Raw genomic sequence first — 25,892 nt, forward strand, 5'->3', positions numbered from 1 at the left:
GTGATTGAGGGGGAGGACGGTGGTGCGGTGAGGATGCAAGGAGGAGTAGAGGTGGAAAAAGTGAAGGGAGTTTTTAAATGCATGTGGTCAACTCTCCAAAGTAATGGGAAGTGTGGAAGAGAGGTGAAGAACAGTGCAGGCAGGGTGGAACGGATGGAGGAAAGTGTCAGGAGACATTTGCAAGTGAGAGGGGAGATGTATAAAATGGTAGTGAGACCAGCCATGCTCTGCGTACTGCTTGGAAACGGTGGCACTGACGAAAGGACAGGAGGCAGGGGTGTAGGTGGCACAATTGAGGATGCTACGATTCTCATTAGGAGTGACAAAAGGAGGGACAAAATCAGAAATGCATTCGAGGGTCAGCCCAGGTTAGGGTTTGGGAATGAAGCAAAATAGTCTAGGTTTGTATGCAGAGAAGGGATGAGGGGCACATTGGGCGAAAGATGAAGCTGCCATGCAAGAGAAGAGGAAAGCTCACAGAAGAGCTTAGATGGATGCGGTGAGAGCAGAGGGGGCATGCCATGCAGGAGTGACCAAGGAAGGAAACTGATGATTCTCTGTGTCGACCCTGATGGGAAATGGACTAAAGGAGAAGATTTGAATGTTAATTAATAATCATTTCTAACAGGACCCTGCAGCATTCCTTTTTGAACCATAAATTATTCAGACTAGAATTATAAATTCAACATCGTTTTGGAGAAAATATGAAGCCCCTTAATCTTCTTTGAGGTTGCTAGAGCATTTCTCAAGTCTTTGAGATTGGAAAAGGTTGAGAATCACCGACATCCCCCCCTCTCTCTCTCCCTCCTCTCCCCCTCTCTGCAGCTGTCGCTGTTCTTCCCGATCGTGTACTGCCTGTGCAGTGTGTTCCTGGTGGTGGTGCCGCTCTACAGCGACACCATCAACTCCCTGGTGGGCATCGGCGTGGCGCTGTCCGGGGCGCCCGTCTACTACGTCTGCATCCACCTGCCGGCCAGCTCCAGACCCGCCTGGATGCGCAAACTGCTGGGTGAGAGGCCGTTGGTTACCACCAGCCTTTTCTTTTTAATTTCTGAAACTCAAGATTTGTTTTGTTTGTTCAGTTAAGCAGCACATAACTGAACGTTAAGCAGCAGAGGGGGTGGGGGAGCCAAATTATTGATCATTGGGAATTTCATTTAACCCTTTTGTTTGTAACCGAGTGTACTAATGGAAGCAATTGGTACTGAGTTGGTGCTGAGTTAAATTAACACTGATGATTCTACAGTGCAGATTGGGGTGATCCCAGAGATCAAAACCGTATCAAATGAGGGCCCGTGGCCTAGTGCATATCTAACTGTGGGTCCTTGAAATAAAAAGATCACACCCGTGTGAACTGAGTGGTGCACAAGCTAATGTGTCAATTTGGGGTTCAAGTTTGAGAACCACTGCTACTGTATATACGTTATTGACCGGAATCTGCCAGCCATAGGCTATGACCATTAGTATTTAGGGATCTTTGGAATTGGAAAAGTTTGGGAATACCTAGCATAAGACATGGTCTTGATGAGGGCCCGTAGTGACTACTTTCTTTTCACACTTTGCATACAGTGCAAAACATTTTGTCAGTGGGAATTAGGTTTTTAGTCGGGACTTAACACATAAGTATTGGGTCAGGGAATTTCAAATCATCCATAACTCAGACTAATCTCTGTCTGACTTGCAGTATACTGTAACACTGGCTCATTGTCCAGCGTGCTTAAACGCCTGATTCATTGTGATTGTATCCCATCAAAGTTGAGCTTTCCACCTTCAAATCCAGCTCATGTGCCGGTTTCTGTAGCATGAAGATTGTGAGCATATACTGTAAAGCAGAACATTATTCACACTTGTAGTAAACACACATAATGCTATTAGCTTAATGCGGAACGTTGCCACTAGAAAACCATTTTCTTTTAAAGACACAGTGCCATGATTTTGACTCAGCATTTCTTTAGAGTCTAGACCACCTGATGTGGTTAACATGTGTGAGATGTCTGCCTGTTTTCCACATAACCATTGTAAGCTGTAAGCTGTAAGCTTCTGTAGCGAATGAGTGGTTAATAGGAACTGCCTGGACTTCTCAAGTGTTGGAACGTTGACTATATTGAGTGTTGAATCTTTTGAATCTTCTCACTCAAATAAATCATGTGGATGCACCTCAACAACCAGCAATTGTGTAAGTACTAATCCAGGGGTGTCCAGACTTTTTTCAAAGGGGGCCTAATAGAAAATATGAAAACACCCAAGGGCCAACTACTGTACATCTCCTACCTATCATAATAATGCACCCAAGGGCCAACTACTGTACATATCCTACCTATCATAATGCACTTTCGAATCATATTAAAGTCGCATACAAATGCATTGCATTGCATTTTTTTAATATATTCTTTATCCCACGATTTTGTAACCCATTTTTCACCCCTGTGTCAATCATCTACTGTGATCCTGGGCTCTACACACCCTCTGCCAACCTGGGGAGAGGGACTTAACTCATGCTTCCTTCATGCTTGAGTGTCCAAGTTGCTCCTTTACACCTGAATGCATTGCATTTCAACAATTTTATTTAATTCAGAGTCTTCATTGATCTTCTTCTCACTTTGTTTGGGTCCGTAGACAAGATGTCCCTGTACACCCAGAAGCTATGTCTGTGCTGCGCTGTGTCGCCCGACATTGACCTGGACGACCCCGACCCCGACAAAATTGAGTGATCCAAGGATGGAGGTCAGGGCCCCACAGAGAAACCAGAAAGGGTTTGCACGGGACGGGCCCTCCGCTGAGCTGCCCCCCTTCCCCCTTTCCGCACATTTCTCTTCTAAAGGCTAGGCTTTTATTTTTTACGAACTGTGGAAGGAAGTAATTCCGCCGCAGACGTGACTGCTATAGGATTGCGTTGGGTTTTTTTTTGTTGGTTTTTTTTTAAGAGGCGTTTGCGCCATGTGACATTCATGCAGCTTCCTCCGTACACACACGGAAAAACATACACTCACACACACAGACATTCCTGAAATATTCTAGGATACTCTAGGAACAATCTTACAAAATCCCAAAAGCTGAAAGGCTTTTAGGTATGCACAAATTATTTGTAGAGTCGTCGTATGTCTCGCCTGTTAAGAATAGCATGGCTGTCACAGCCTTGTAACTTTTCGTCTTTATTTTCAAAGTCGGGGTGGGGGTCCTATGATCCAACCTTGCCATGATAAAGTACTGTATACAACCAATGAATCGTCGCCATCAAACCTGTCTTCATCCCTCCACAGGAACACCATTTATTCTCAGTGCAATGTTTTTGCTTAGATTTTCAAAGTGGGGTTCAAGGACCCTCATGGTTCCTTAAGGATGGGTCCACATGGACCATTAATGATCTGTTACTCTGAGAGTTATGTGGGTGCTTGAAATTACGTTTCAGAGCCACCGTTTTAACCAAACCCTCCAACAGTTGCAGGCTGCAGCTAGCCATCTTTAAGCTCTGCTCCCCCTAGTGGCTACAGGTTTCTGTTATTTAGTTTTTTTTCACAGGGGGATGAGCTACAAAAATAACTCCTGTGACATTAAGATGTTGTAGTCTTGCAGAGGCCATTTATACAAAGACGCCTCACTCACAGCTCAGCATTAGCTTGAACTGTCTTCAATGCAGACAATCAAGCCTGGAAATGGCTGAAAGAAATCAAAACCGATCCGAATCGGAGCCTGATTTGAACATGAATATTGTAAGAACTCAGCTCTGTTCTGGGGGGACAGTTTGGAGTCCTGTCCTCTTCAGTCTCTCCACCAGCTCAGCCAAAAATGTTATTTTTCTTCTTTAGTTTTTTAGAAGGCGTGAGATTAGCGTCGGACAGATAGATGGAACAGCAGAACCTTGCTGCGTCATATTCCGGCTGGCTGTCTGACAAATGGTCTCAACACTCATGGGAGTATTTTATCCTAGGACATCTTTTCGGTACATCTGCTATTTTCTGATTTATCTTCGGATGCTCGACACCCGCGCCCAACAAAGTATCAGAAGAATCAGGTGTCGGGCAAACATCCATAAGCTTTTAGACTGAATCCGTGTTTGCAAATTTGTTTGCCAATGTAAAAGAATGTAGGTCAGGTACACATTGGGGTTATTTTTTCTATGGATCTATAGGATGTTCTCACAGCATTCAGATTGTTCGCACTTTGCCATTTCCGTTTTTTTTTTTCTTTTTCTTTTAGATCTATACTATGATGGGTAGAACCATCTGTGTACAGTATCCTATAGGTAGAACTCTCACAGACAGTTGGGTCATTTGACCTGGATAAAACCAGCACCTTCCAAACCATTTATTTGTAAGAGATTGATATCACACTGTTAGTTTACTTGCTGGAACTGCTGCGAATGAACTCTGTCATTGCTTTGTCATTTCTGCCACTACTGTCCATCTGAACATGCATGAAACTCCTGGCTGTGTGTCTCTGTCCTAGCTCCTCTATCCTCACTCCTACAAGGTTATGTACAGAAGGAAAGGACATCTATAGTACCGTATATGATAATCTGTACTGTTTCAAAATATGAGAGCCTGTATTCTTGATTTAAGCACTCAAACTCACAGAAATATTAATCTTTTAAAACACATTTGAATCGCAAAGAAAAGTTAAGTCACGGAAAATAATGATTCACACACTACAGTATATCGACATTTCCACAATTGTTTATTATTTGTGACTTCAAATGACAAGCAAATTTCAATGTACATGTGTGTGTGGATCACATTTTACGAGTGCTCAAATCAAATCTACAAGCTCTCGACTTTTCTAACAATATGTAGATGTCCTTTCCTGGGAGCTAGCAGAATATAATGGCCGAGGACACGGCCCATGTCTTCCTGTAAAGAACGATCAACTCCGCTCGCCGTGCATGTAGAACGTTGTCTTCACGTGTGCCTTCTTGATGTAAATCTAGGACCTGCTTAAGACCAAATATATATTTTTTTTATATAGTCGCACATCATTTGAGCACAGCAGAGGAGTGTGAATCTTTAGCACATTGTGTCGATTGTCAAGGTTCACTGATGATGGTCCACTGATTATGTGATGTGTTTTATGCAGAGAGAAATTTGAATGGCTCTGTAGCTCACTTAATATGCATGTATGCCGCCCTGCCCCCCCCCCCCCCCCCCCCCCCAGCCTCCCAGAAAAGATTACACATGGATTTCATTCTACAGAAAGAACATTGCAGGTTTTCCGTTAAGAACCATATAGGCCTACAGTTGTTCTGTACGGGCTCTGGTTGTCAAACTAGGGTCTGTGGTCCTTGAGGGGTTTCGAGGGAGTCGACAGCAAAATGAGAAACTGTTTCAAGGTCTAATGTCTGATTAATACATTGTGCATCGTATCGTGCACCGGAAGATGATCTGCAAGCTCTCAACGGGTGGCACCCAACAAGTTTTGAGCTTATACAAGATCATGCTATTTCTGGTGCAAGACACCGGTGTGCAACCAAGTATAAATATGCACTATTTTTTTTTTCTCACATAATGTGACAAACAGCTTCCCTTATCAGGGTCCCTTGTTGCACAAAATCTTTTCAAATGGAAGTCAGCGGCCAAATACATCCGGGGTCCATGACATGAAAATGTTTGAGGACCACTGTCGTATAGCACTTTTTTCATGGACCTTAGAAGCTATACAATGTTCTTCTTTTTTTTTCCATATAGAACCTTAGTGTAGCGCCAATGCGCTGATGGTTTGTTAAACCATCAGCAGCTCTTGCGCGTTCGATATAGATTAAAACCCTGCCACCACATCAACAGTCCGATTCCATCGAACAAAGCACAGATGTCATTGTGTGTTTATTGCCTTTCTTGTAGGATAAAGCTGTATAACGACGTGCGAGTGATTGTGGCGTCTGTATGTACGGGCCATCCATCTGGTTGTCAGTTTAGAGAGTTTACCGCTGTGGAAAATCCTGTTATCTCCCACAAGCACTTGGTAGTAAACGGATTTAAAATGGCAAGCGGTTTCAATCCGTTATTTAGTCTCTTCAATCTCCTGATGCCCGAAATGGAGGCTTTTATATTAGTCATGGACCACTGCCGTCAGTGTGTGGGCAGGTTGTTTGTTGAAACTGGGAGGTCTAGATAACCTTTTTTTTGTCTTAATCGCTTATGTTCTGTCTTCTACTGTGTATTTCTTCTCTTGGGTAGTGGCTCCTGAACCTGCAGTATCGTACCCACAATGCCTTGAGCCGAGTGGCGGGTTCAACCAATGTTGACCAGAGCAAGTCTCTTTCCTGGCTTGTATACAGTTAACATCCCATCTAAAAACGTCCCATTATTATGCTAATATCGTACACGATGGCCTCCTTGACTATCCTGAAGTGTCTCTTGCCTATACTCTGTTGACTGGGGTCCCTCAGGGCTCTATACTAGGTCTGGTAGTATATTGTCACTGAAAAATACCTAGTCTACGTCCATGCCTGGTTTAGGTATGGTTTTGCGGACGTTGAGGTCATAGTAAGAATCTGCAATGGCTGTTTTGCCCCCAGTTAGACATTGAATAACATTGAGTGACCTCCAACTCCCGGTTTTGGAGGCTTTAGAGATCGGGGTACCGGTTCCGGAGCCACAGCCTTTTTTAATTTATTGTATTAAGACATGGACAAATGAAGTGCTTTACAATGCAAGATCCTGTACACTCACTGCAGGATGCATGGTGTGTTTTATTGTAATAAAGTCAAGTTATGTGGAATGTTTAATGCCTTGTTTCCAAATGACTTTGATCAATATTAAAGTGTTTTTTGTTAATCACAGTGCCTGAAAATAAATGTAACCGTTCAATGAGAGGGTTCTCAAAGTGACATAAGGCAAGGGATCTCCATGTATTTGCTTTGAAAACCTGTGGTTTATCCAGCAGGAAAAAACACCTCATATTCACGTTTGTCTCTCTTTGGCTGCTGTAGTCTTTTGGGGAGCATGAATATGCCGCTATTTGGTTCTCTGTGTGCAGTGCTGTGTCTAGTATGCCACTAGAGGTCATCATCTCATAATGTATAATTGTTTGTGGCTTTTGGTTTGTTGCAAAGTAGTCCATCAGGCAATGGTATGCCCATTGCCCACTAACTATAGCTATTTAAAAAGACCCGTTTAAAATATCTCAGACAGATGATAATGAAGGCTGCCTATAGTAAAAAAGAAACGGGATACCGTATGACAAATCGCAACAAATGATGAGTTTGTCAATCTCAAAACGCCGACATGTGCCCCAAAACAAACGGGATGCAAAGCATTTATGGTCCTGGCTGGGGTGTCGACCTGTGTCGTAGATGTCCCCTTGGTGTCCGTTCATGTAAATATAAAGTTTCACAGCAGCAGGTCTGTGGGGTTGATGACTGAGGGTATGCGCATGCTTAAAGTGAATGGCACATCGAGTGGCAAAGCAACAGGCAAAGTGAGTTTAACATTGTTTAATGTTGTTTAATGCAATCAGATATGACTTTTCTGTGTGGATGTATCATGGGCTGTCAAGGCCAGAAAGTAGTTTTTTGCCACTCAGTAGGCAGTAGCTTGGTGTCAAAGATACGGCCCGCGGGCCAGATCCGGCCCGCATGATGATTTCATCAGGCCCGGCATAAATTTCTGAATATTTCACCAAAAAAAGCGAGTCTCTAGCTCATTTCTATCAAAAGTTATGATTTTCTTAAAGAAACACCCAAAATGCTCCCTCCAGCCGCTAGAGGGCAGCAAATGTAAAAACAAATCCTCAGGTCCAGCAGACGGCACTGACGTGAGACAGGAAATAAACAACACAACGTGTTCAGGTAAAAAAACATAACCGGCAATCTTTGAATCTTGCTTCACCTGCAGACTAGTCACCACCACTACTACTACTAACTACTACCACCAATTCTCAAAATGGCTTTGTCAAAAAAGAAGAGAAAAGTGGACACGGAGCACAGAGTTTTCCAGGAAAAATTGACTGACGATTATTTATTCACAGAGGTGAATACAAAACCAGTGTGCTTGGTATGTAATCAGCCAGTTTCAGTGCTCAAAGAATATAATATGGAAGTTATGCAGGAACGTCTACTGAGCTTAGAGTCTAAGCTCAGTAGACGTTCCTGCATAACTTCCTGGTAGTGGTTTGATGATTATGTCACACGCATAGCTGGCTACCCTCTGTTGGTTGTGGTCAACCCACAATTAAGCCACATCTAGGCTAACATTACGGTGCGTGTATGGCTTCAGTTGCACTGACACTGCTAACCTTCACATTGCCACCTTCATTTTAAGCTACTGCTTAATTATTTAGGTATAAGACTCTTATGTTATACTGCTGTTCAGTTTAATTCACTGTGTGAATGTACAGTAGGCCTATGCTTCGAGTGACTTCAGAGACCGTCCGACGGTCCGACCTATGTGTGGAGAAGGGGTAAAGATTGTTGAATGTTTCTGCCATGCTATAGAGCTGAGCACACAGCAGAGGCAGACAGAAAACATGAAGAAGTAAGACCAGTGCTATGGTGAAATAAATACACAATAATACTTGAGTGTACACACACTCAATTATAGCAGTGGAGTCAAAAGTACAATAGTTGTCTTTGGAAAGGAATATGGTAAAGTACATATAGTTCACCCAAAAAAATAACTTAACTTGGACTCCGCCGGTCAACAAATGATTGTCTTAGACTTGGAGATGCGACAAAAACAAAAAGAACTCCATGAGTTCAAGGCTTCATGCCATGGGAGGTGAACTGCTCTTTTAAGTAGCCTACAGTAGGCCTAATGTACTTTGTTAATTACTGTCCACCGGACCACCACCACTAGTTCCCTCCTCTTGTATTGGGCGACTGTCCAAGCTCCACCTCCTGACTCTCACCTGTCTGTCCACCTTGTCGTCGTCCGTCCCCTGGGGCCCGGGCGCAGGGGGGGCATCACATTTCACCAGGCAGCCAGCCCAGACTCTGCACTCTGAGTTGTCACAACGTGTCACCTATCCACGAGCAGGCCATGTCACTATTATTACATAATATTATATCACACCCTGATCACATTGTTTCTTTAATCAATCGCCATTGTTTGTTTCAGTAATTAATACAATTAAGTATTTTCCCTTTTTTTCCATAATGCATTATATAGTTTGATTATTGGTACCAGGCATTGTCAGTCATTTCTTTGTATATTTTTCACAAATGGATATTTTATCTTCATACAGTATATCACAATTCAATGTTTCCAATCCCTAAAAACACATTTTTTTTTATATATATATATTTATTTCATATGCTCCAATGTCCAATGCCAAAAAACACAATTACATCATGAATCACAATTGTTTTTATCACAAGGAAGGATCGTAACAGCCCCTATCTACAGTATCCGCAAGCACCCAGGATGAGACCTGACTCTCTGCAGCCTCCACCCCTCCTCGGCACCCAGGGAGTTGGGTTCCACCGACTCATGCATAAAAGATTAAGCCACGGAGGGGGGAAGAAAATGTGTGGAGTCACAAGAGCCAGCAGTTCACTGCCCTAGAGAGAGAGAGAGAGAGAGAGAGAAAGCAGATCAAAACCAAATGTTTTTTTTAATTATCAGAACCTTTCTTGGACTCTATAGGTTTGGATCGGTGCGTTGGTCGGTCGGTGGGTGAGTGTGGGGCCCCCTCACACTCATCGCGGTAACCTGGCACCTGTTTAATGACACCCACATTGAGAATCCGTCTTCTTGGGCATGATTCAGGTGGTGGCAGCGGGTGAAGCCGTGCGTCGGATGAGCTGTGAACCTGCGCCGACTGTCCTCCTCCTCGCCCGGCACCATGGAGCTGCCTCGACGGCTCAACTGGATCCGGGGCCGGCCCTGGAGGCACCGCGCGCAGCGCAGGGACTTCAACCGTGAGTGTTGGGAGTGTGTGTGTGTGTGTGTGAGAACACCGTGATGTGCTGTCTGTACCTGTGGATGCATTATGCAGCTTGTTTTCCTAAAAAAACATATCTTAGCGTTGCTGTCGGGCAGAAACCTCTTATCTCCATATTCTAACGTGTATTTTCATACATTAACGCCCTATACTTGATCATACTACACTTCACACAATCCTGAAAAGTAACAGTTTTTTTTACATAATGAGGTTTCCACCCGACAGACTTTCGGCTTTCAGATTTATGCTGGGGAATATGGATGCACTGTGCTTTGATGTATGAACGTGTTTCCCTAACTAACCCCTAATGCTGGGAGAATATGTAGGCTATACAATTGTTTTCCAACAACATCATATGTGGCTAAATTTGACTGAGGGACTGCCATTGGATTTTTCACGTCATAAGAAAGCAGGGAATCAAATTGACATAATTGGTTGGTCAGTTTGACCCACCAGTTTTGGAGATATGGCTTATAGAGTAATGTCTTGCAGAAAACAGCGAGTTGAGAAAACAGGCTTGAAAGGTTCACTTCTGTGGTCTCTAACATTACACGTAGCTACAGTACATGTTTGGGCATTTATTTCATATTTAGTATGTGAAGAGTCGGCCTGTGCTATAAACTCATTTTGGAAAAACAAAAAACAAATGTAAGCACCCACACTATGCTACAGTAAAACCTTGTTTTTCCTAAATAGGATATAAACTTGTTTTTTCTCATGAGCTGGGATTTGTGGATACACTATGCTAGGATATGAATATATTTTTCCTGACCCCTCTCTTTGCCACTGACACACTTTTGATTACGCTGCCTCTCAGACAGACAACTTGTGGCAAGCAATGGTGTGTGCAGGCAGAAACCTTGTATCGTAAGTTAATGCTTCATCATACAAGTCTCACACGAAAGTAGTTAAAATAGCAGATTTGCAAGCACCAAATGCCTCGCAATGTTTTGTGCCTGTAGATCGTCTATTTTCACTATTTTAAGATGTTTTTAAAATAATAATGACAAAGTAACGGTTTTGGACATACAAAGGTTTCCAACCCGACATCGGCGATATGCAGTGTGATGGTTGGCGACGGCCTTCCCTCAGAACACAGCGAGTGTCTTTGGGGTGTGTGTTTACTGTAACGACGGCCTTCCCTCAGAACACAGCGAGTGTCTTTGGGGTGTGTGTTTACTGTAACTGTGTATGATGCTTACAGTGTAACTGAGATGCTCTCCACCCGGACCGGTGAAGTCACTTCTGGCTGTAGTCCATTGCCAGTGGTTGGCTCCCAAACCTTTTTCAGCTCAGTCCCAAAAGATACATTCTGTGTCTCTCTGTGAGCCCCCCCCCCCCCCCCCCCCATTTTTTAAAAATATATATTCCATTATTCATAAACTAACTAGTGGAAATATAACATATTTCCAATATTTCAAATGTTTTTCTTTTTTTTAATATCTTATTATTTTTGTTATCACAAAAATAAATAACTAGTAATGCTGCAAGAAGCTCCGCTGTATTTGTATTGCTGTCAACGTCACTCAGATCTTCATCCGACTTATAGCCCTATACTATTACAGTAATAGTACTACTTATTTGTTTTTGTGAAAACCGTTTGAAATGATATACCGGTAATTATATATATATTTTATTGTATGCCTACAGAACATCTACTTGACCCTATATATGAGGCCTGCAGTGTAACTGTACGAGTCTGTTTTGAACTACTATAGTCGAGGCCAGTGTTACCACAGCACTCCCCAGGACTTAATTCTGTCTGTTCAGAAGAGGGTTTGTTGATTTGTTGATTCGATTTGGCACAGCTAGCACTTCATGGCTGTTTCCACAGCACTGAGCCATTAGTGCTGCTAACACTGCGTGTGTGTGTGTGTGTGTGTGTGAGTGTGACACTGTGTGAGCGCACACAGTGTTATGTGATAGTAAATGTAATTTTCTGGTGGTAAGTGGCTAGTCCTTACATCTGCCTGAGTGGCTCTTGGATGTGTGTGTGCGCGCAGAGCGTGCGCTCACACGAGTGCGTGTGCCGTGCATGTAGTGTATATCTATGAGTGTGTTTACAACACAACATGGATTTAGGACGTTTGGGAGTTGTGGCACATTTTAAACTTAAGTACAAGGGAAACTGTTGTGCCTTTCTTTGTCCTTTGTTCCGGGTTGACTGCAGGTGTGACAGGTGTCTCAAAAACATACAAGGAGAACTGGCAGAAAAAGACTTGCTCGCCAAATAAATACTTAAGGAAGGAACTACAGCTCCACTGTAAAATCCTCATTGTTAATGTATCCATTTTGGAACTTAGATTGTCTACAACTGTAACCAAGTGGACCCGGGCTGGGGGGGGGGGTCCCCAGATGTTCAAAATGATTATTTTGGGGGGGGGGGTCACGGCCTGAAAAGGTAGAAAAGCACTGCCGTAAGGGATCAGAGTTAAATGAAGCTGTGTGGTTGACAGTGCGGTGGTGGATGTTTAATTCACACAGCACCTGTAGCTGTTGTTAGAGGGGGATCAGATTGTACCATCAGAGAATGGATTACAGCATGCATGGCTCTCTACTGCAGGAGAGAGTTCCCAAACTCCTTCAACTCCAGACCCTGAATATTGATCACTTTCCTTTTTCACCACATGCTCACAATAATTGTGAATGTAATGAAATAAAACAGTGGTTCTCAGCGTTCAGGTCGTGGGGACAACAGCTCCACCAGAGAGCTCCAGAATTCCCTCACCAGAGCAACATTAGTTGCTTGTATTCGCGACCTTATTCTTTCGATCATTCATGACCCACACTCATGACCATAGGTTAGAGTAGGAACGAAGATTGCTCGGTAGACAGAGAGCTTTGCCTTCTGTCTCAGCTCTATTTTCGTCAAATATGAATATTGTATTAAAATCTCTGTCATGTCAGTTATTTGGGGGCCCATTTACAATTTCATCCAGGCTGCGGCCCACAGGTTGAGAGCCACTGGCTTAAGAGACCTCACATCTACACACATAAAATGATGATGTACTAGCAACAACAAATGACCAATCAGAAGCATAAGTGGTTATTGATGAAAGGATAAGCAGCATCTTGATGAGCTGACCAGCTGTGCTGCATCAGTGGTTAGCAGAGTGCTCTGTTGTCTCCACTTTATAGTGGACAGTGGGACACAGCACCCTGATGACGTTAGCTTGTGTGTGTGTGTGTGTGTGTGTGTGTGTGTGTGTGTGTGTGTGTGTGTGTGTGTGTGCGCGCGCACACGTCCGTCTTTGGATGACACCATTGCTAATTGAGCACTCAGTTGCATTTGCTCGCGTACACAAGAGACACAACAGAAATAGCTGAAAACTATTGTACGGGTGCTTGTAGTAGCTCTCTCTCTCGTGTGTGTGTTTGTGTGTGTGTGTGTGTGTGTGTGTGTGTGTGTGTGTGTGTGTGTGCACGTGCACGCCTAGCAAATCAAGTTCTCCACATTACAGCATTGCTGCCTGAAAGTGGACAGGGAAGAAGGGATTTGGTGAACACAGAAGCATAAAAAATTGGATTGTTGACAGAGAAAAGATGGTTCTTTGTTTTGGAAAACAAATGTGCCCCAGCTTCATGTTTTCTGAACCCTGGCATTCTTTAATTGAATTCACTGCTCATATACACTGCTAGTATTTGAGATACTGAAACATTTCTGAGTAGCATCTCTTCCTAGGTCATATTTATCTCTCTCTCTGCTTCCCTGCTGTCTGTCTCTCCTAAGCTGTCTCCCTCTAAGCTTATATTCTCTCCTAAACTCTCTGTCTCTCTCCCTCAGCTTCCCTGCTGTTGGTCTCTCCTAAGCTGTCTCCCTCTCAGCGTATACTGTCTCTCTCCTAAACTCTCTCTCTCCCTCAGCTTTCCTGATGTCTGTAATATCTCCTACGCTCCACTAATCTACTCTCCCCACCCATCTGACAGGGCAGCTGTGTTTATTGGTCAGATGGGTGGGCCACAAACACCTTTCAAGTGGGCCCTGATTCAGAATAGTTTGGGGAACTGTCGCTTTACAGTATTTTAAGTTTACGGAAAATTAAAGTCTGTGTTGGTAATAGTTTCTATGGACAGCTGTGGGCTCATCCTCTTTATTTTCTGTGAGTTGTCTGTGTCCATGGAGGTCATTCTACACTCAATCTACAGCTCCTGCTGCTTCCACCACACTGTAGCCTCCACAATTCACACCTGAAAAGACCTTCCAAAAATCATCAAGTTCAGTTTAACAGAGACTAGAGAGAGAGAGCTAGAGTGAGGAGAGGATTTTTGATGAGCTTTTGTCAGGATGGGTTATTTCTTTTTCTAGGCAATTATTTTTTTACGCCCCTTTTCTCCCCACCGGCACACATTTCTGTGTTCCTGTAGGCTGTTGCATCCTACTGACTCACCTGCCAGTGAGGAGCCCCCAGCGGGAGGATGCACAACCTTCATTGTACTCCTTGGAGTAAACACAATGACCAATATCATCCTCCCCTCCCCGCCCCGGCTTCCCTCCCACAAACACAGGCCAATTGTGTTCACATAGACGCCCGGCAAAGCCGAATGCTTCACCCACAACCTCCGTGGTGGTGTTGGTGGGCACCAAATGACCTTTTCACCCTAATTTATTAGGCACACGACTGGTAAAGGCTGGTAAACTGATGCCTATCTCGCCCCAATGAGGCTCAGGCACTATAGTCCTAATTGGGTAGATACAAAATGCTAGCGCTAATAACCTGACTAGAGTTACTTGGCATATTCCAGTGCCTTGTGTTGATGTGGAAACGATTCTCAACCGACAAGCAATGGCCAGCAGAGGGTGTCCTGACTCCTGTCTGTAGTTTGTCAAAACACACCTTGATTCTGTAGTGTGTGTGTGTGTGTGTGTGTGTGGCTCTCTCTCGGGCACCCCTGAGGACCAACACCAGTTTATGAATAATTCACACGCTGAGAAAGATTATCCTGTTTTATCTGACACACACACACACACACACACGTGCACACACAGGCTACACGATCAATGAGACCAAACTTCCTCTGTTATGATTTTGTATATTTCAAATTTGATCTTTTTGTTGCGTATATTGTCTACAGTGATCTATGTAAGCCACCCACAGATCCCTGTTGAGTTAAAACACGCAGCCTATGTGTGTGTCAAATTTCTTGTGCACCCTGCTAGTAGCCACAGAAGTACTTCTATTCATTTGTTTTCATATAATATTGTGTTTTATACCTTTTGAAAACATTGACTTGCATTTTATAATGCTAGAGGTCAGTGGGGCTGTGATTCATGGGCATTTGGGTTGACATGTGGAGTCATACGTCATAGAGAGTTAACATCACTGACAGGACTGGCCACATGAAGTCTGAGGTCCATCCACGGAGCCACACGGTTCCTATATGTATCCAGATATTTATGTAATATCCTAATTTCATTTGAAGAACCCTCTTGTTTCCAAGCTCTCCTCTCCTCTTCTCTCCACTCCAATCTCTCCAAACTCTCGTCTCCAATCTCTCTTCTCCTCTCCAATCTCTCCTCTCCTCCTCTCCAATCTCTCCTCTACTCTCCCATCTCTCCTCTACTCTCCCATCTCTCCTCTACTCTCCCATCTCTCCTCTACTCTCCCATCTCTCCTCTCCACTCCAACGTCTCCAATCTCTCCTCTCCTCTGTGCTACGCTGCTCTCCTCTCCTCTGCTCTCCTCTCCAATCTCTCCAAACTATCCTCTCCAATCTCTCCTGTCCTCTTCCATCTCTCCTCTTCCATCTCTCCTCTCCACTCCAATCTCTCACAACTCTCCTCTCAAAACTCTCCTCTCCAATCTCTCCTCTCCTCTCCTCTCCAATCTCTTCTCTCCTCTGCTCTCCTCTCCTCTCTAAGCTCTTTAGTGATGGTACTTCCGCTCCATAGCAACACTCCCCGTCTTGGCAACGGCCCACGCAGCAGGTACCTCTGACAGGCACATAACAGCACTTTACAGCATGTCACATGTTACATCACTGTCTGTCTTCCTGCTTTTGTCCTCCTTTGTTCTCGTTGAGGACTTACTGTATACCGGTGGTGTGTAACTGTGTGACCTCACACTCTTGTAGATGCTTGTGGGCTATTTACGATATTTGTTTTGATAAGAAAAAATCACACTTGTGTGAAGTGAGGGGTGTTCTTATCATCATACATGAGTCATGACAACATTCCGGGAATTGGCATCCTCACATTTCTGTCCTCGCTTTTTATCCTCAATTCCGTACTCAGCCAATCAAATCATTGCTATGGAGTACACACAAAGTTGGGCATAGGAGGAGCTAGCCCCTCAAAATAATTGGTTCAATAATCACCAATAAAATAGATAGACTGTAGTTTCAGGCCCAATCAACCCATGTTACATTGCATGATACAGTATGTATTCCCTTATAAAGCATAAATATCTCAAATAATCTTTGTCTTCTGTCCGCAGCCTGCACGTGACAAACTCACTCACCTGCTAGAAAAGACCTAGACCTATCTATAGATGTTGATCTTCACAATGTGAACTTCACACGTGTGGCTGGCTGGCTGCATGATTATTATTATTATTATTATGTTTACACAGATCTTCACTTCTGGGGGTCCCTGGCAGGCTGGCACAAAACATTTTCAGATAGACAGCCAAAATGAATAGTTCAGTCAGATAACTTGTAGAATAGATTTAACCAATATTTATTATAGAATCAGAATAGGGTGCATATAATATATTATCTTGGCATTCGGCTCTGCTGCAATTTTCTCCCTGCTCGGCACAATTAAACACCATCATTAAACATAAAGAGCAGCCCTAGATGTACAATAACAAATAACAGCCCACCGGTGGCGCTGGGGTGGTGGTGGGAGCAAACAGTGCATAACGACAACCAGGAACCATTATGCAGAAGGAAGGCAGGAAGAGCATGCAGTCTGGTGAGCTTAAATACCCCGCCCAATTGGTCAGCTGACTGCCACATCAGCGAATGACGTGTGGGTCTTGCAGACACTGTATACAATAATGCAGCATATTAACCCCTCGAATACATTCGTATCACTTGAGCATAGCACGAATGAACCCGCTCGAGTATACCTGACTGAACTAACTCTGCAAGCTACCTATCATTAATTTGGGGGTCCTTGGCACGAAACAAGTTTGAGAACCACTGTGATTACAGGCTCCTTGGAGCACAGAAAGAAGGAATAACTGATGAATACATTAAATTAGATAAAAGGAATGTCTGTTTGTTAGATTTGACTGTATGGATTGATTTGTTGTTGAGTCAAAACATTTCCTCTTGTCAGCAATCTTGTGTCTTGTTAGTTTCAACAGATCAGAACTCTTTTGACGGTGTGACACAGAAGGAGCCTAGTTATAATATACCAGTTTAAGTACTGTGGTATGATGTAGCTTTGTGGCTTACAAATTAAAAATATAAAGACTGGCTAAAGCGAGAATCTGCAACTCATGCATAAAAACGGACAGACTGCTTGTGTAAGGCCTGGCCAGGTCCTACTGGTGCTTCTTGTAGCCTATACTATGGCAAGGCAACTAACCACGCAGAAAACAAAAAAAATCACAATTTGGAAAGGAATTTTATGAATCTATGCTTATTTTTGCTAGACTGCCTGTCTTTGGGCATTGCGCATGCAGGGAGCAAGAGACTCATTATTGTGCTGAATGATTGTTATAGGCCATGACATTTGGTTAAATATTCTGGAAAGGTTTTGGAAAACCCTGCTAGACATGTTAGAAGGTTTGTCTGTAATCTGTCTCTCTGCCTCTACGTATCACTGTGTGGGTATACCAGACAGTCGCGTCAATTAACCGTCTGTTCTGTGCTTTTAAACAGCTCACACTTCTACGCCAATCACTGCTCAGCTCACGCTGCCACGTACTGTACTGTACATGCAGGGAAGCAACCTTATCAACTTTAGTTTTCAATCTTTTCATGTCAAGGACCCCCAAATTACACTGATTTTGTCTACACTGAAATGCAGTCCATGTACGTAGGCTATACATAATTTTGGTATTTATTCACAGGGAAGCCACACTGTTGAGTTGACTGCTTGAGTCCTGCCTTTTAGCTCTTTTCCAAACGTCCGGGTTGTTAGATATCTGGTTGTTAGATATCTGGTTGTTAGATATCTGGTCGTTAGATATCTGGTTGTTAGATATCTGGTTGTTTTTCACTGTGTGTTCAGAGGAGATTGTGGTGTCAGACTTCAGACAGCCCTCCCACTCAACATTTTAGGACAGCAATTTTATGAATAACATTTTATTTTATTGAATGATAATCGTTTTGACATTTTTAAACCTGATCTACAATCTCCCAACGTGTTGTGTAAATCAGGCATATCTCTGATCGCTAAACCTAACTTGTAAATAAATGTCTAATTCAACGGTCACTAACCCCACTCTGAATGTTTTTCTAATTGTACCTATCTCTAAAAACTATTTTTAAAGCATAAAACATCAATTTCTCTAGTGATCCTCTTGTCTATTCCCCAAATTCTACTATACTTGTGGGGGGAAATGACACTCAAGCATAGTAATACTAACGCACGCACGCACGAACGAACGCACAAAAGAAAAGAAAGGAGCCCTGAACTATTCCCATTCACAGCGCCAGCATGGGAAGATCTGTCAACGGCCGGGGCTCATGAGCTCATGGGTTTTCATGTCGCTGGCCTCAGACGAGGGTTGCCAGATGCCCTCCCTTTGTACCATCTCAGTAGAACTCCTGATGGTTTTTTCATGGTGGACAGGATGTGGCTTTATTAAGAGGCCGTTCCTCTCCTCGGGATGCCAGCCTGGTGGCCATAGTGTGGCTGTTCTTGGTTCACGTCCACCCTGGCTGTGCTGATGGGAAGGAACATTCACATGCTGATGAACTGCATGTGAAGGACTCTGGCCCTCACTCTCGGCCTAGACTGTGAGAAAAACTCTCTCTCTCTCTCTCTCTCTTTCTCTTTCTCTCTCTCTGTGCGTTTGTTTGTGTGTGTGTGTGTGTGTGTGTGTGTGTGTGTGTGTGTGACTATAGGAAAACCAAATGTCCCCACAAGTATAGTAGAATATGAGAAACGAAGACTGTGACAAGACTCTGTCTGTCTGTCTGTCTGTCTGTCTGTCTGTCTGCCTGCCTGCCTGCCTGTCTGTCTGTCTGTCTGTCTGTCTGTCTGTCTGTCTGTCTGTCTGTCTGTCTGTCTGTCTGTCTGTCTGTACTCGCTACTTTTCTACTTGCTTTGCCACCCCCGTTTCTCATCTCTCGGACTCGGTCTGTCTCTCTTTCTCAGGAAGAAGGAAAATAAAAGCCTGTAGATTTGAACAAAATAAGTTCTGTTTTGGTCTGGACAGAACGTTTCCTTCCACTTGCTGGATGGTGGGCCGCGGGGTAGGGGCCTCTTCTTTTGATATCCCCCCTGTGGGTTATTCATTTTTATGTCCGGTGGGGACGTCTGTGTGTGTGTGTGTAGACTGTCTGATGTGTTGTTGACATTATAGTTTTTTTTTTTAAGTAACAAACCGCCGTTTATAAACCAACACGCAGTTTGGGCTTCTTTTTACAGGCTGCAGCTGTTGCTCTGATTACAATCACGATAGCTACCAGAACTGCTGTACACTTTATATAAGCCAAAAACTGTCCGATTGTGCGGGGGGTGACATTACGCTACTGCTTAGACACTATGACGTAAAATTGTCTATTCATTGTCAATGGGAATTTAATGTTTGCGTAGGACAAAGTTTGAGCACACACACCAAAATCTGGATATAGGAGGGGCTAGCACCCCTCAAAAATAGTTCTGTAAACCAGGGGATGAACGAGTGACGTCAGGACTTCGGTCCCACCCTGGCCTCCCCTCAGGGTAAGGGTTGTATATCACTGCCTGCAATGCGTTGTGAGCTTGATGTATTTTCACCATTATTCAATATTAGTCCATTTCTGACCATTTCTGAATAATGCACTTTATACCTGAATACTTGTACTCTCTACTTTGTCCACCGCTGCATAGTGTGTGCAAGGTGCATGGTGCCCGTGGGTGTGCAATACAACAACAATAAGGGCTTTCAGCATGCGGAGGAGAATGTTGTATGTAGGTCATCATGGGTGTTACTCACATTTCTCCATTTTTATTCTTTCTTTTTCATCCGGGAAGGGGACAGATGTGTAGACACTAGACACATCAGGAATTATAGTCTAACTCCTAAACCTAACCTTCAGGGAGCCTGGGACCCCAAGGGGGTCTGCCCCCTTGGGACCCTCAGAAGCAAAGATTTTGCTTGCATTAAGTGATGCATGATGATGTTATTATAGGTTATTCCACCCAGCAGCACATAAAGTTGTTAATTCAATTACGGGGGGTTAGGGTTAGGGTACCTGGCTGGAACAACACATTTTCAGATGGGGGTCGATGGCCAAATACATCACATTTTTGGGGCTCCTTGACATGAAATAATAGGTTTGTCAGAAAACTGTCATGATTTAGAAGAATCTGGTCTCAGTCCTAAATGAGTGGGAGAGTATACAGTTCTTCACAGTGCTGCTTGTGACACCCATTATTGCAATTGTTCCACATGTCTTGCATCCTCTTGCCTAAGCCGGAACTATATCTATAAGCAGCATGCAATAACGTCTCTGTCGGGGGGGAAACCTCGTAAGTCCAGAACCGCTCCTTTTTAAAATTATAATAAAATTAAAAAAATATTTGAAATAGTGAAAATAGCTATTTTCAGTAACTTTGTGCGACACACTGTATGATGAAGTAGGGCACTGATTTGCAAAGAATACATAAGTGGAAATATGGAGATAAAAGGTTTCTTTAATGGCCTTTTCTTTCTTTTATGGCTTTTTTTTTAATACACACCGTTGCCCAATCTTCTATCGGCAGTATCTCACTTAATGCCCCACTTACTGTACAGATGAGGTTATCGTCACGGTCACGTGGAAAGCTTGTATGTCTATAAAAACGCTGATTTTCAGGAAATGGATGAAACATATTCATGAAAAACCAACACATACTGTACACTTTCAACCTGGCATTACCACCATGTTGTGAGCTTGTAGATCCTGCTATTTCTGTTACTTCTGCATGGCACTCTCGTGTGTTATAATTATTAACCCATTCTGAACGGGAACCCATTTTGGTGATAGCATCATGTTATGCTTTAGCTATTGAAAAATAGCAGATCTACAAGCTCATAGCGCGCCACCGAGTGGCGCGCTACGAGCTTGTAGGTCTGCTATTTTTGAAAAATCGAAGAACGACTGACATTTTTTTAATCTGATCTCAGGTCAGAATGGGTTAATCAGACCAGTGTGTGTCCCTTAGAGTATATATACAATAGAGAAGACACCCAGAGGAAATCTTGAAGCGCAATGGACATAGTGGCCGAAGAAGGTATTGCAGTTTGGTAAGGTTTTGCCCTCAAACACATGAACGCGCACTAGGCTCCGCCCACTCCAGCAAATTTCAGCCAGCTCTCTGAGCTCTGCCCCAGAGCGGAGCGCTGAGAGTCTGACCGCATTAAAACCAGGAAATGTCGCATCAGGACTTTTGCTCATTACTTATTATTCTGTGTATATAAAATATAGATAATTTGTCTAATCTCTAGTTACATCAATATTGTTCTTGTAAAATAGTTGGTTTGTGACCAAGTATTAAGATTATAAAGATCGCTTATGTCATTTTGACGGCCAGGGACTTCCCATTCACTTACCATAGGCTTCTGCTGTAGAACTCCCGAGTCCGAATTCTTTTTTTTTTTTTTTAAATAGCAGCTGTACATGAAATGTTAATGTTGATTTAGCATCAACATGATTATTTACCGATATAAATACATGGTTTGATAACCTACAAGTAGGCGAAAGTCATTTTCTGCCAGGCGTATGTCTCTCCATCTACCCCGTCTTCAAGCCTCCATCCCTGGGCAGAGGTTGAATGATTGACTGGTGGTCGTGGAGCTCTGTGCAGTGCCGTGTCTTTACAGTCTAAAATCAATGGTTAAATTATTCCATAACACTGAAAATGATCAATTTTCCAATTAAAATCAAATTATGGTTAAGTGTGTAAATTACATTTATTCTGTTTGGACAAAGTGCAGTTAAGAAAAGGTGGAGATCAAGGAAGAATTTCTCTATGTCACATGTGAAGTGTAAAACTGGGAATTTCACCCAAGGAATCCATGATGAAGTGCTAAGATAACCACAATAATAACCCAGATTCGTATTGATGTGCTTACCGAGATAATCAATATGCTTTCATTTTAAACCAACCTCTGAATTAAAACATTGGGTTCTGCAAAAGTCACAGATCAAATTGCAATGATTTTTAAAATAATCTATTATTCACACTGGATAAACAACAGTGGGACTGGAATACTGTACATCCAAGGTACTACTTCCTGATGGGATGCTATGGCAATGCTTACTATCAGAATATTTAACGTTTTCTTTTAAACATTTTTAACTAAATATCTTCCTTGGGTCCTATTAACAGAATAAGTGAACTTGGACACTAGGGGGGGTCAGTGCCTTAGAGTATATATACTCTAAGGTCAGTGGAGAACACATTTCCCTTAGGCACCATTTACACTGACAGCCAAATCTAGCCTGAATCAGATCTATCTGTGCCACATCCAGATTGGAATCTGATTTGTTTAAATAAGTCTAAATGGACAGGTCACATGGAATCTGTTTTTTTTTCCAATCCCCATTTAACATTCAGAGGTGAATTGTTAAAACCTGGTTCAGGAACATGACACCATATGCTGGATATATTTCATTAACCACTTTGTTTTACATTAAATAGCTAAAGAAAATGGAAAGCTCACATGCTGTGAGCTTGTACTCGTTTGTTTAGATAATCGATATATTTCATTAGGCACTTGTACTATATGTTCACCAGATTAGATTATGTTATATATTTTAGAATATTTCTATTATTACCAGAATTAAAATACCTAAAAGACAAAACACATTATTTTTTTATAGTCCATGTGATTCCACAAAAATGATCATGAAGACGCATAGTTTTGACATGATGATATCCAGTTCTGATATCCAATGAGAACAGAATGAGAATGAAACAATAAATGTATGTCTTAACCGATTGAGTAAGCTGCATGTTGTGGTAAGATTGTCTCCCTGTAATTTAAATTTTAGCTTGAAGGTCACAGGTGTCCCAGCTTAAACCAGAAGATGAAGTAATCATACAATCATCATCATACAATCATACAAACATCAACACAGTATGGCTCTATTCTGGATAGAATTATCCAATTATCCATTGGATAGAATATACATTGAAGTGAGGGGCACTCTTATCATCATACATCATCATACATCACATTCCGTGCTCAGTCAATGAAATCATCACTATGTGGTACACACAAACACAAAGCTGGGCATAGGAGGGGCTGGCACCCCTTGAAAATACCAACAAAACACAGACACAGTATTTTGGCTTAATCTCTTGAAGCGAGTTTAAGTGTGTTTTTGACACACTCATGACGGACAATCGGACATATAGGCAATGAAACGGTCAGTAAAGTGGAATGAATCACAGCATTATATCGCCCCTTGCTGCAGAATGGGAAAGAATGCAGAATATTTTCATGGCTTATAATCTAGGACAGGTCAGACGATCAGTTGAGGCAATTTATTATTTGGTACAGAGTCACACTCAATTCAATTCAATTCAATGGGCTTTATTGGCATGAGAAAACATACGTTTACACACACTCAAAGAGTACGGCAATTTCCCCGTTTTGATGTGCCTTCTCATCAATTCATTATGCATAAACAAACATTTCACATGAACAAACAATATTGGTAAAACTAACACATTTGAGTACGTTATATACATTTTATTTTCACACATTTAGAGTCCGACCGGCTGAGAGCAGCCTGCATGACTACCAGAGGCTATACCGTGTGCGCACTAGGCTGTGCCCGGCCGGTGAGAGGGGACAAACGGACGTGAGCAGGGCTGCATCCCAGCTCTCTGCCGCAGCATGGAACTCCGAGTGCGAAATAGCGATTATGCAACAGCTTACCCTAAGACCTACACGTCAACTCAATGTCATTGTAAGGAAGCTTTTCGAGCAATAAAATAATTTTTTTTATTACACTTTCACTTTGTATGACGCAAAAGGCCACCTCAAAACCACTAGCCTTTACTGCGCTAGCCACTCAGCTCGGCTAGATGCTAGGTCACGTCAGAGCCTGAGATATACAACATAGCGATGCGCGTTCACCACGAGTAGCACGCACACGCACACACGCACGATGCTAGTTCATGTGTCGGTCGTCGCGCGTTCATGTGTTTGAGGGCAAAAATCCAGAATGCACAGGGCTCCTAAACCGGAAGGAGGAGTGGATTCGCCTCATGCGCTTCTGAGCAACTCAATGCAAGTGGACGGGAGGAGAACTTGGGTGCCGTCTCTATTCATATATACTCTAAGGTGTGTCCAGTGGAAACCTCGTATGAATCTGATCTCAGGTCAGAATGGGTTAATGCTGAGTGCCATGTAGCAGGGCCTTGGATGCCGTTTTCACAGTCTTTGGTATGGCTCGGTGTCAGTGTTGGAAAGTAATCGAGTAGATTTTATTTGACTGTAATGAGGTATTTCCCATTTTCATACTCCACTATGCTCAAATGCAAATATTGTACTTTTACCCCACTATTATTTGAAAACTGTAGTTTATAGTTACTATTATGATTCATACAAAACCACTACACCGTACAGTGTACATAATATACTTTGGCAATTTAAAAATAGATTTGGATTATTATTACAAAACATACATTAACCACTTCAGCCCTATATACATATTTCGCCCATTTGAAAATAGCAGATCTACAAGCTCACAATGAGTCGCGATGCGACACATTGTGCGTTTGTAGATCTGCCATTTTCAAAAGATTTGTATATATATTTGAAAACTTGAAATGAGACATTCTGCATAATTAGACTTTTGGTACTTCAAGTACATTTTGATGCCAATAGTTTTGTACTTTTACTCAAGTCAAATTTCCGCAATTTATACTTCTACTTTGCAGTATTGATAACGTTTTCCACCGTACTGTCTAGGGTTTAACCCATTCTGAACGGGAACCCATTGTGGTGTTAGCATCATGTTGTGCTTTAGATATTGAAAAATAGCAGATCTACAAGCTCTTAGCGCGCCACCGAGTGGCACGCTATGAGCTTGTAGGTCTGCTATTTTTGAAAAATCGAAGAACGACTGACATTTTTAGAATCTGATCTCAGGTCAGAATGGGTTCATCAGACCAGTGTGTGTCCAGTGGAAACCTCGTATGAATCTGATCTCAGGTCAGAATGGGTTAAGTGGCTAATGCTTCCCTGGCATGAGGCGTGAACGTGGCCGCGGTGTCATTGGAGCGTAGCGTCCTTCCCAATTGTGCGGTGCGGTGGGCAGGTGTTGGCGTGTGCGTTCCTTCCTTCCCCGTTGTGTGGTGTGGTGTCACTGTGTGGTGAGCAGCCTGTGTGTTCTGATGCGACTTGGCGGTGTACCGTGGGAGAGGAAGTTGTGGGTTCTTTTCAGCTGTTCACGCTGCTCCACCCAAACGCAGCCCCGCCCATCTGGTTCACCCATCTACCCCCAAACAGGAAGCCACCATCCCTCCTTCCTTCCTTCCGTAGTCACACTGCAGCATCAGATTAATGACTGTGCCGAGAGGTGACACCACGTCAACCCTGTGTGAGACATGGCCGACACACTGTCAGTGGTGTGCAGTAACTAAGTACATATACTTGAGTACTGTACTTCTGCATCTCTCAAACTTGTTTCATGTCAAGGACCCCCCCCCCCTCCCCCCCATCTGAAAATGTGACCTCCAATACAAGAAGATAAGATTGGTGTTAAAACAATTTTAAAAAGTATTCAAAATCTTTTCTCCATGATTTTTTTAATTTTCTTTTTCAAAGATTTTCAAAGATTTAGATTTTTTTTTTTGCAGATTTGCAAGCTTGTAGATCTGCTATTTTAGCTGAACCTTTTCGTAAACCTGTCTTCTA

The 25,892-nt window shown here is 42.9% G+C and overlaps 2 protein-coding genes across 3 annotated transcripts in view; both read left to right on the forward strand.

The window, feature by feature from the left end:
- Positions 1-6,760, forward strand: part of LOC308332294 (Y+L amino acid transporter 2) — a 31,353-nt gene extending 24,593 nt beyond the window's left edge. For both annotated transcript variants that reach the window (XM_080788105.1, XM_080788106.1), the window contains exons 11-12: positions 826-1,009; positions 2,617-6,760. In XM_080788105.1, coding sequence (XP_080644231.1) covers positions 826-1,009; positions 2,617-2,711 — 279 coding nt within the window. In that variant the 3' untranslated portion in view covers positions 2,712-6,760. The remainder of the gene's footprint in view (positions 1-825; positions 1,010-2,616) is intronic.
- Positions 6,761-9,746: 2,986 nt separating this feature from the next.
- The window catches only part of ripor2 (RHO family interacting cell polarization regulator 2), a 127,674-nt gene continuing 111,528 nt past the window's right edge, over positions 9,747-25,892 (forward strand). Inside the window, exon 1 of the mRNA XM_080788202.1 lies at positions 9,747-9,850. Coding sequence (XP_080644328.1) covers positions 9,775-9,850 — 76 coding nt within the window. The 5' untranslated portion in view covers positions 9,747-9,774. The remainder of the gene's footprint in view (positions 9,851-25,892) is intronic.

This window comes from Protomyctophum bolini, assembly GCF_963924005.1.
Source record: "Protomyctophum bolini genome assembly, chromosome: 17".
Classification (NCBI taxonomy): domain Eukaryota; kingdom Metazoa; phylum Chordata; class Actinopteri; order Myctophiformes; family Myctophidae; genus Protomyctophum; species Protomyctophum bolini.